Source organism: Engystomops pustulosus, chromosome 8, assembly GCF_040894005.1.
Source record: "Engystomops pustulosus chromosome 8, aEngPut4.maternal, whole genome shotgun sequence".
Classification (NCBI taxonomy): domain Eukaryota; kingdom Metazoa; phylum Chordata; class Amphibia; order Anura; family Leptodactylidae; genus Engystomops; species Engystomops pustulosus.
The window spans coordinates 92,787,013-92,799,139 of NC_092418.1; the positions used below are offsets into that span (position 1 = coordinate 92,787,013).

A 12,127-nucleotide genomic window follows, 5' to 3' on the forward strand; every position below is an offset into this window, starting at 1 on the left:
CTCCATTCACCCTGACTGTGATCTTTCATCCTAATTCACAGAATAAACATTGAGACGGAGATGACCCAGTTTGCATACTACTACATTGCTATCGGAGCGGTAGTCCTGATCATCAGCTACTTTCAGGTACAGGACCTTTAGTCTACTATACTGTATATCATGTACCATGCTCCAGTCCTTGTAACATTAAAGGGGTATTCTCGTCTGGGCAGTCACATTCAGTTTGATAAATCTGCCATATGTAAACATTTCTTCAATTAGATGTTATTAAAAAAAATGTTCCTGTGTGAAGGTAATTTCTCATAAATGCAGGCATATGGTCCTTTAGAAACATGTCACACAGCAGTCCTGTGGTAATGATTGCCGAATCCTGGTGGTCCGGCAGGACTTTATAGCGCATGTCTGGCCACTGCTGCCAGAGTGTGACGTGTTCGTATCCGAGGAAGCTATCTGGTTTCTAAGGGACAACATGGATACATTTATGAGAAATTATCTTCACACAGGAACATTTTTTTTATTAACATCCAATTGAAGAAATGTTTACATATGGCAAATGAATTTAATTAAATGTAAATGCCCTGATGGGAATACCCCTTTAAGGGTACATTAACACGGCGGTATGCCCGGCCGCACACGTGGGGAAAGATAGCGCATGCTCTAGCTTTTCCCGGAGTATGGCGATCGGTGTCACACATGTGTGGCACCGTACCACCGCCAGACCGCCATTGCCGTCTATGAGGACACAAATGTGCTGCCGCATTTACATCCCTCCCGACGCCTGTGTGAATGCACATTAAGGTGTCATGTTCACGACCCTTTAGTCTTGCTGCTCTGTACATACGGCCGTATTCTGGCTGTAAATATGGGACGTTATGCAACCGTAAGGCAATGTATCCGTACCATATCCTAGGAACCCAGGTTCCTCTCACAGGCCCAGTAAACTCACTATGGAAACGGAACGTATATATATATACGGCAGCATACGGTGCACAACAGTATGTAGCACCTATTTTTTTATATTTTATATATCCCCATTGACTTGTATGGTCCATAAGGAACGGAAATACAGCCCCTCCATGCTGCAGCTTTACAGGACTTCTAACTGTGTGATGAAACATCCTCTGCTGTAGTGATATTACAGGTAGAGAGAGAGGGGGGAGCGCAGGAGAGATGGTGAGGCAGAGTAACAGCCTGTGAAGCTGCAGCACGAAGATTTTAGAATAAATATAAATATAAGTTACCACAGTCACGGTACCTGGATCTAACTGGATGGAAAAAAAGAAGTCTGTGCTGTATTATGACTCAACATAACAAGCTGTCTCTACAACTTGCATTTCAGACTTCGGAAAAACTATGAATATGTGCCAATGTTTTTGTATTTCCCCTACAGATTTCATTATGGGTTGTGGCCGCAGCTCGCCAGATACAAATCATTCGGAAAGAGTATTTCAGGAAAATAATGAGGCTTGATATCGGGTGGTTTGACTGCAATTCTGTTGGAGAACTGAATACAAGAATTTCAGAGTAAGGAAGGATACATACACACACACATTGGATGCCATGGACAACTAGAACAGTTCTGCTCCAAGAGACTGATGATAAACCTCCCCCAGTGCAGGAAATCTAACATAAGTCTCTTAGAGCAGAACTGTTCTAGTTGCCCATGAAAACCAATCAGAGCTCAAGTTTCATTTTCCCACAGCTGTTTATAAAATTAAAGCTGAGCTCTGATTGGTTTCCATGGGCAACTTGAACAGTTTTACCTCAGAGATTTGATGATAAATCTCCCATCTGACAGTGAGCGTAACCATGTCCACCTCAACATTATATTTCACATAGTAGCGTATGATGCCACACAAGTAATACAATGCATAATAATCATGACATATCATACATGTGTCTTCATTTAAAAAGCAACCTACCTGGTCACTATTAAGACGACTAAGTATATTCACCATTCTGAGTCTGTCTGGACTAGTAAATGCTTGGATTACAGAGCATTATTTCCAAAAAATTCTGTGTGATATAGCTCCTCTTAGATGTAAATGAATATATTTTCTCAAAGCAGTGTTTCCCTGTCAGAGGGGTGTGTCCATCCTGGTCTGACACCAGCAGCACTGATTGGACTGGTTCAAAGTAGTCTAGGACATGCCCCCAACTTTTATGTCCAAATTGTCAGTTAATTCATACATTTTCGATAGCAACAACAAAGGTGTAATAACAGAGGTGTCATCCCATGAAGAATACAAATTTATACTAAAATACACACGACAGGGAAGAGGACAGGTGCACTTTATCAACCAATAAACATCTGTGTACATGTACGGTAGAAGAACACACATTGAATACGGCACCCACTTGAGCAATACAGATACCAAATATCACAATTCTGAACTAATGTCTCTGATTGCGTGGTTGAATGCAGTCACAGCATCTGAGAGGTTTCATTCACTTCCAGTGATGTTTCTTGTAGGCAATCGGACCCATTCCCATGGCAAGATCCAGAAAATGATAACAAAATTATAAGAAAATTGGTGATACCTTACCTTTAATAGTAAAACAGAAATGTTACCACTGAATGAAAGACTGTTGTGTTGTCTATGGCATAAGCAATCTTATCATTGCTCTATTCACTGTAGGCAGGGGTGGTGTGTTTTGGGGCAGTTCTCAAAAAGTTTTTTTTTTTAATTCCCCATTTTCCAAATAAGAACAAGCAATATTATGTATTAGAAAAAGAAAACTACAAATTGCAATTACAACTCACCAACTCATGGTCTAAACATAGTCGACTATTTGTTGAAGGTGCACAGGAGAGGGAGAGGAAGCCGGGTCGGTTACGAAGAGGCAAGTCCAGCACTAAAATGAACAAAATACAATAAACTTTAATGCTCCATTAAAATACATGACCAACATTGCATGGATACATTTAGTAAGATCAACCATGACTCAGATTTCTGTAGTTCAAAACGCGTTGGTATTTTTATATGCAAGTGTTTGTCATAAATCTTTAATGGAGCATTAAAGTTTATTACATTGTATTCATTTTTAATGCTGGAGAAATTCCTTTTTTCCTTTTATCCAGTCCAAAAATGTCCACAATATTAAAATATGCAAATATGGACTGTTCCACAATAACCTCAAATCTGTTAATCGAAATATAAAATGTTATGGCTTTCGAAGAAGCAAGGTTTTATTCAAGAAAAAATATGAATTAAAAGCAAAATGGGACACATCTAAAGTTTCTTACCTTTTGGCTTCTATGGAGTCTGAGCTGTGTTCCCATCATGCTTTATGTACCTGTTCCTCAGCTATTGTTGTTATTATTGGCCTATAATCCTGTAGTAGTGGTATATAAAGTTGTCTTTTTTCTTTATACAGCGACATCAACAAAATTAACAATGCCATTGCGGATCAGGTCGCCATCTTCATTGAACGCATCTCCACATTCATATTTGGATTCCTCATCGGTTTCATTGGAAACTGGAAACTAACGCTTGTCATTGTGGCTGTGAGTCCCCTCATTGGGATAGGAGCAGCTTTAATGGCTCTGGTGAGTCTCTAATGGACAAATCTTTGAAGCAGAAGGCTTAGTCACAGAAACGTAACTAGTTAGTGGGATGGAGAAAGGGATACATGATAGAAAGCTGCGCTGTCCCTTTAAACCTAAAGTCAACGTATGAAGTTACATTGCATTCTATGATTATGATGGATTCTTTCTCGATGAATGACTATTAAGGGAGTATGATTGGAATGGAGATGTCTCTTCAATCATTCTGATAACTGGATCTAAGCTATTTCTAAGAAAAACTAGCTGTAATTTACCTCCCAGTGATGTTATTTTTACCAAAATGTACCTTGTATTATTACGAGCTGAAGTACTTGATGGTTGATAAGTGGTTGCTATCATTGCTGGGGACTGTGAGCTGGCTTGCATTAACAATATGGCCTGTAACCCGCTGCTGTCCAGTCCATGTCCCAACATGTCAAGTCATTTGGATTTTACTAGATCTTTCTTCAAATAATCAACAAATGCAACATTAACACAACTTATTCTAATGTTTAGTAGACAAAATGAATGGCCATTGAGTTTCATTAGAGATGGACAGGATATGGTTGAGAAAGGGTAAACCTTAAAACGTTGTTCCCCTTCTTGAGCTACAGGAACGTAAATGTAAATCAGTCCTTCGCAAAAGGGAAGAAATCTCCTTCCTGCTCCACAATACGCCTGGCCCACAATATTTACTATAGTCTCTATCAGAAAATTGTTGGAGACTATGGCAAAAAACTCTGCCAGTTCAGATCTGGTTTACAGGTTCGAACTGACTTTGAACAGGTCGGAACTGAATGAGTTTGAGCTTGTATCCACTATGAACGCTGTACCAACATTGGGGAGAATTTGAGGACTTTTAGGTCTTAATGAATACCCCCTTGTGTCTCAGGAGAATTCATCTGAAGAATTCCAGGAGATTGCTCAGAGTGATCCTCCACCCAGAAAACAAAATGTGACTATTGACTATATGAGGAGTCAATGTAATGTTTGACCTCCATTGTTTTTTACCTTTCCATCGGGTCTCTCCTAAGATGGATATTTATTAGAGATGAGCGAACACTAAAATGCTCGGGTACTCGTTATTCGAGACTAACTTTTCCCGATGCTCGAGTGCTCGTCTCGAATAACGAACCCCATTGAAGTCAATGGGAGACTCGAGCATTTTTCAAGGGGACCAAGGCTCTGCACAGGGAAGCTTGGCCAAACACCTGGGAACCTCAGAAAAGGATGGAAACACCACGGAAATGGACAGGAAACAGCAGGGGCAGCATGCATGGATGCCTCTGAGGCTGCCTAATCGCACCATTATGCCAAAATTATGGGCAACAGCATGGCCATGACAGAGTGACAGAATGAAGCTAGATAGCATCTAAAACATCCAATAATTGACCCTGACACTATAGGGGACGGCATGCAGAGGCAGCGGCAGCAGGCTAGAGAGTGGCATGGCGACATACCCTAATTGGACTCAGGCTTCAAACCAATGGGTGTCAGAGAGGAACCAAAGGAGGTGAGCAAGAAGCGCTCAAATAATATCGGTACATGATAAAAGTTTGCCAGTATATTTTGTGGATTACACAGCAGGGTGGCGACAAAGTTAACATGGAAGCCATGAAAACAACCCAAAATTCTGCCTGACACAGCTCGTTTGATAAGGGGACCATGTATGCTTACAGTTCATGCCAGTCGCTGCACTGGCTGCCAGTCTCCTTTCGAATACAGTTTAAAATAATAATAACCCTCATCCATAAAGCTCTGTATAATGCTGCACCCCCCTACCTCTCCTCTCTTATCTCAGTCTATCGCCCAACCCGTGCTCTTAGATCCGCCAGTGATCTTAGATTAACCTCTACCCTAGTGCGGACCTCCCACTCGCGTCTCCAAGACTTCTCTAGAGCTGCACCAATTCTATGGAATGCTCTGCCCCGGACTATCAGACTAATACCTAACCTCCAAAGTTTCAAACGTGCTCTTAAAACCCATTTCTTTAGGCAAGCCTATAACACTCATTAACTGCATGAAGTTTTAACTCTTCTACTAACCCGTCCTGTGTCGTCCTCCCATCTGTTATCCAGCAACCAACAGGCACCAGACTTCTCTGCAGTCCCATTCACCCTGGACCTGGTATATAAGATGACGGCTGAGTGGTTCAAGCGACAGCAATTCCATTTATTATATTTTTTTCTATTCCCTAAGAAGAATGGCTTGACCATTAAATATTCTTTTACCTCGTGTTACCCCATCATCTTCATAAACCGTAAGCTCTGGCGAGCAGGGACCTCACTCCTGTTGTTCCATACAAATGTTGTGCTCTGTTACATTACATTTGTATTTGTTTCCTATGATTTGTAAAGCGCTACGGAATATGATGACGCTATATAAATAAAGATTATTATTATTATTATTATGGAGGCAGTGAACTAGTAGTAGATTAAAGGTGCTGCAACTATGTTAGTTGGATCTTGGGATGGAGCTGGCGCTCTGCAGCCAGGCGAGCTTTCGCCAATCCAAGCCCCTGTCTCTAGGCTACTCCCCAAACAGCACTTCTAAGAACCTTTTGTATAAGATCAAGTGTAGTAGCGTTCTTATAAGTTTAGGATATGCCGGGTGAGGGGAATGTAAACAGATGCGCAAGAAGCGCTGAAATAATATCCCTAAATGGTAAAAGTTTGCCAGTATATTTTGTGGATAACACAGCAGGGTGGCGACAAAGTTAACAACTTTGATGTGGAATCCATGAAAACAACCCAAATTTCTGCCTGACACACCTCGTTTGATAAAGGGACGATGTATGGAGGCAGCTATATGGATGACTTTTGGAGGTAGCAATGGAGACAACGTGTGGAGGCTGCTATGGAGACAATTTAATTTGGATAGTGCCTGTATGTGGCAGTCCCAAACATTTTTCAAACCAGAGGAGCAGGTAGGTGGCCCTCCAGTAAAATGGAATAGATTGAGTGCCTGTATGTGGCAGTCCCAAAAATTTTTCAAACCAGAGGAGCAGGTAGGTGGCCCTCCAGTAAAATGGAATAGATTGAGTGCCTGTATGTGGCAGTCCCAAAAATTTTTTAAAACAGAGGACCGGGTAGGTGGCCCTCCAGAAAAATGGAATAGATTGAGTGCCTGTATGTGGCAGTCCCAAAAATTTTTCAAACCAGAGGAGCAGGTAGGTGGCCCTCCAGTAAAATGGAATAGATTGAGTGCCTGTATGTGGCAGTCCCAAAAATGTTTCAAACCAGAGGAGCAGGTAGGTGGCCCTGCAGTAAAATGGAATAGATTGAGTGCCTGTATGTGGCAGTCCCAAAAATTTTTCAAACCAGAGGAGCAGGTAGGTGGCCCTCCAGTAAAATGGAATAGATTGAGTGCCTGTATGTGGCAGTCCCAAAAATGTTTCAAACCAGAGGAGCAGGTAGGTGGCCCTGCAGTAAAATGGAATAGATTGAGTGCCTGTATGTGGCACTCACAAAAATTGTTTCAAACAGAGGACCGGGTAGGTGGCCCTCCAGAAAAATTAAATGCATGAAGTACTATAGCAAGAGCCAGTGGGCCCTGTCAAAAAATAGCCATTTTCCTCTGCTTTACTGTACAAAGAGGAGGAGAAGGAGGAAAATGAGGAGGAGGAGGAGTGGATCAATTATTCAGGTTGAGCTTCCTTCACCTGGTGGAGATTGGAAATTCTGAGAAATCCAGCCTTTATTCATTTTAATAAGCGTCAGCCTGTCAGCGCTGTCAGTCGACAGGCGTGTACGCTTATCGGTGATGATGCCACCAGCTGCACTGAAAACCCGCTCGGACAAGACGCTAGCGGCAGGGCAGGCAAGAACCTCCAAGGCGTACAGCGCCAGTTCGTGCCACATGTCCAGCTTTGAAACCCAGTAGTTGTAGGGAGCTGTGTGATCATTTAGGACGATGGTATGGTCAGCTACGTACTCCCTCACCATCTTTCTGTAAAGATCAGCCCTACTCTGCCGAGACTGGGGACAGGTGACAGTGTCTTGCTGGGGTGACATAAAGCTGGCAAAAGCCTTGTAAAGCGTACCCTTGCCAGTGCTGGACAAGCTGCCTGCTCGCCTACTCTCCCTCGCTACTTGTCCCGCAGAACTACGCACTCTGCCGCTAGCGCTGTCAGAAGGGAAATACTGTTTCAGCTTGTGCACCAGGGCCTGCTGGTATTCATGCATTCTCACACTCCTTTCCTCTGCAGGGATGAGAGTGGGAAGATTTTGCTTGTACCGTGGGTCCAGGAGAGTGAACACCCAGTAATCGGTGCTGGAATAAATTCTTTGAACGCGAGGGTCACGGGATAGGCAGCCTAGCATGAAATCTGCCATATGCGCCAGAGTACCAACGCGTAAGAATTCACTCCCCTCACTGGCCTGACTGTCCATTTCCTCCTCCTCCAACTCCTCCAACTCCTCTTCTTCTGCCCATACACGCTGAACAGTGAAGGACTCAACAATGGTCCTCTCTTGTGTCTCGCCAACATTCTCCTCCTCTTCCTCCTCATCCTCCTCCACCTCCACCTCCTCCGATATGCGCTGAGAAACAGACCTGAGGGTGCTTTGGCTATCAACAAGGGAATATTCTTCCCCTGTCTCTTGTGACGAGCGCAAAGCTTCCGACTTCATGCTGACCAGAGAGTTTTTCAACAGGCCAAGCAGCGGGATGGTGAGGCTGATGATGGCGGCATCGCCACTGACCATCTGTGTTGACTCCTCAAAGTTACTCAGCACCTGACAGATATCAGACATCCACGTCCACTCCTCATTGTAGACTTGAGGAAGCTGACTGACCTGACTACCAGTTCTGGTGGAAGTTGACATCTGGCAGTCTACAATCGCTCTGCGCTGCTGGTAAACTCTGGATAACATGGTCAGTGTTGAATTCCACCTCGTGGGCACGTCGCACAACAGTCGGTGAGCGGGCAGTTGGAGGCGGCGCTGCGCTGCCCTGAGAGTGGCAGCATCTGGGCTGGACTTCCTGAAATGCGCACAGATGCGGCGCACCTTCGTGAGCAAATCAGACAGATTGGGGTATGTCTTGAGGAAACGCTGAACTATCAGATTTAACACATGGGCCAGGCATGGCACATGTGTCAGTCTGCCGAGTTGCAGAGCCGCCACCAGGTTACGGCCGTTGTCACACACAACCATTCCCGGCTTGAGGTTCAGCGGTGCCAGCCACAGATCAGTCTGCGCCGTGATGCTCTGTAATAGCTCTTGGGCGGTGTGCCTTTTGTCGCCTAGGCTCAGCAGTTTGAGCACCGCCTGCTGTCGCTTAGCGACGGCACTGCTGCTGTGCCTAGAGCTACCGACTGATGGCGCCGTGCCCACGGATGGTAGTTCGGAGGAGGAGGTGGAGGAGGGGTGGGAGGAGGAGGAGGCATAGTAGGCCTGAAACACCTGGACCGAGGTAGGCCCCGCAATCCTCGGCGTCGGCAGTATATGAGCAGCCCCAGGGTCAGACTCGGTCCCAGCCTCCACCAAGTTAACCCAATGTGCCGTCAGCGATATATAGTGGCCCTGCCCGGCAGCACTCGTCCACGTGTCCGTGGTCAGATGGACCTTGTCAGAAACGGCGTTGGTCAGGGCACGGATGATGTTGTCTGACACGTGCTGGTGCAGGGCTGGGACGGCACATCGGGAAAAGTAGTGGCGGCTGGGGACCGAATACCGAGGGGCGGCCGCCGCCATGAGGTTGCGAAAGGCCTCGGTCTCTACTAGCCTATAGGGCAGCATCTCCAGGCTAAGCAATCTGGAGATGTGCACATTAAGGGCTTGGGCGTGCGGGTGGGTTGCACTATATTTGCGTTTCCGCTCCAGCGTCTGGGGTATGGAGAGCTGAACGCTGGTGGATGCTGTGGAGGATCGTGGAGGCGACGATGGGGTTTTTGTGGCAGGGTACTGGGCAGGGGGCTGACTAGCAGCTGACACAGGGGAAGGAGCAGTGGTGTGCACGGCCGGAGGTGAACGGGCTTGTTGCCACTGAGTGGGGTGTTTAGCATTCATATGCCTGCGCATACTGGTGGTAGTTAAGCTAGTAGTGGTGGAACCCCTGCTGAGCCTGGTTTGGCAAATGTTGCACACCACAGTCCGTCGGTCATCCGGTGTTTCCTTAAAGAACCTCCAGACTTCTGAAGATCTAGCCCTCGCCGCAAGAGCCCTCGCCACGGGAGCTTCACTAGTTGACACATTTGGCGCTGATGCACCAGCTCTGGCCCTGCCTCTCCGTCTGGCCCCACCACTGCCTCTTCCAACCTGTTCTGGTCGAGGACTCTCCTCCGTCTCAGAAGCACTGTGTTCACCCGGCCTCTCAACCCAGCTTGGGTCTGTCACCTCATCATCCTCCGATCCCTCAGTCTGCTCCCCCCTCGGACTTCCTGCCCTGACAACAACTTCCCCACTGTCTGACAACCGTGTCTCCTCATCGTCGGACACCTCTTTACACACTTCCACTACGTCAAGAAGGTCATCATCACCCACAGACTGTGACTGGTGGAAAACCTGGGCATCGGAAAATTGCTCAGCAGCAACCGGACAAGTGGTTTGTGACTGTGGGAAGGGTCCAGAAAACAGTTCCTCAGAGTATGCCGGTTCAAATGCCAAATTTTCCTGGGAGGGGGCAGACTGGGGGGGAGGAGGCTGAGGTGCAGGAGCTGGAGGAGTGGCGATTTCGGTGACATGGGTGGACTGCGTGGAAGACTGACTGGTGGTGGACAAATTGCTCGAAGCATTGTCAGCAATCCACGACATCACCTGTTCGCACTGTTCTGGCCTCAACAGTGCTCTACCACGAGTCCCAGTAACTTCAGACATGAACCTAGGGAGTGTAGCTCTGCGGCGTTCCCCTGCTCCCTCATCAGCAGGTGGTGTCTCACCCCGCCCAGGACCACGGCCTCTGACCCCTGCAGTAGTTGGACGCCCACGTCCCCGCCCTCGTCCTCTACCCCTAGCCCTCGGGTTAAACATTTTTAAAATGAGAGTTATAACTTTATTTTTTTTTTAACTTTTTTTTGTTTTTTTTTGTGTTTTTTGTTTTTTTTTGTGTTTTTTGTTTTTTTTTGAGTTTTTTGTTTTTTTTTGAGTTTTTAAAACCAAACAATGCTATCCTATTGCTATGGCTATTTTCTAGCCAAGTATCAAAGCACACTACTATGCCAGATGAGATGACACTGAGTTAGTGCCTAATTGAAATCCAACCCCTACTAAATTTTCCCACTTCGGTCTTTGCTATGGATATGTGCGTCACTAAGCGCAGAACACAGCGGTCGCAAGTCTCACTACAAATTGCTCAGAATTGGCTAGTACATGCACTGCAGAAAGTACAGCCACCAGCAGATCAACCAGAAATCAAATATATAGAACGCTACTGTAGGCGTAAGTAAGCTCTTTGTATTCTCCTATGGCTATTTTCTAGCCAAGTATCAAAGCACACTACTATGCCAGATGAGATGACACTGAGTTAGTGCCTAATTGAAATCCAACCCCTACTAAATTTTCCCACTTCGGTCTTTGCTATGGATATGTGCGTCACTAAGCGCAGAACACAGCGGTCGCAAGTCTCACTACAAATTGCTCAGAATTGGCTAGTACATGCACTGCAGAAAGTACAGCCACCAGCAGATCAACCAGAAATCAAATATATAGAACGCTACTGTAGGCGTAAGTAAGCTCTTTGTATTCTCCTATGGCTATTTTCTAGCCAAGTATCAAAGCACACTACTATGCCAGATGAGATGACACTGAGTTAGTGCCTAATTGAAATCCAACCCCTACTAAATTTTCCCACTTCGGTCTTTGCTATGGATATGTGCGTCACTAAGCGCAGAACACAGCGGTCGCAAGTCTCACTACAAATTGCTCAGAATTGGCTAGTACATGCACTGCAGAAAGTACAGCCACCAGCAGATCAACCGGAAATCAAATATATAGAACGCTACTGTAGGCGTAAGTAAGCTCTTTGTATTCTCCTATGGCTATTTTCTAGCCAAGTATCAAAGCACACTACTATGCCAGATGAGATGACACTGAGTTAGTGCCTAATTGAAATCCAACCCCTACTAAATTTTCCCACTTCGGTCTTTGCTATGGATATGTGCGTCACTAAGCGCAGAACACAGCGGTCGCAAGTCTCACTACAAATTGCTCAGAATTGGCTAGTACATGCACTGCAGAAAGTACAGCCACCAGCAGATCAACCAGAAATCAAATATATAGAACGCTACTGTAGGCGTAAGTAAGCTCTTTGTATTCTCCTATGGCTATTTTCCAGCCAAGTATCAAAGCACACTACTATGCCAGATGAGATGACACTGAGTTAGTGCCTAATTGAAATCCAACCCCTACTAAATTTTCCCACTTCGGTCTTTGCTATGGATATGTGTGCCACTAAGAGCTAAACACAACGGTAGCAAGTCCCCCTGCTAATTCCTCACAAAATGGTACTAGATGCAAATTAAAATAAAAAAAGTAGAACGTTATTGTAGCCCTAAGAAGGGCTGTTGGGTTCTTTGAGAATCACTCCTGCCTAACAGTAAGCTAATAGAACACCCTAACGCTTTCCCTGACCAGCAGCAGC

The 12,127-nt window shown here is 45.5% G+C and overlaps 1 protein-coding gene across 2 annotated transcripts in view; it reads left to right on the forward strand.

Annotated features, from left to right (window-relative positions):
* Nucleotides 1-12,127, forward strand: part of ABCB11 (ATP binding cassette subfamily B member 11) — a 61,577-nt gene that overhangs the window by 13,350 nt on the left and 36,100 nt on the right. For both annotated transcript variants that reach the window (XM_072121793.1, XM_072121794.1), the window contains exons 6-8: nucleotides 42-126; nucleotides 1,391-1,524; nucleotides 3,379-3,550. In XM_072121793.1, the coding sequence (XP_071977894.1) occupies nucleotides 42-126; nucleotides 1,391-1,524; nucleotides 3,379-3,550 (391 nt within the window). The remainder of the gene's footprint in view (nucleotides 1-41; nucleotides 127-1,390; nucleotides 1,525-3,378; nucleotides 3,551-12,127) is intronic.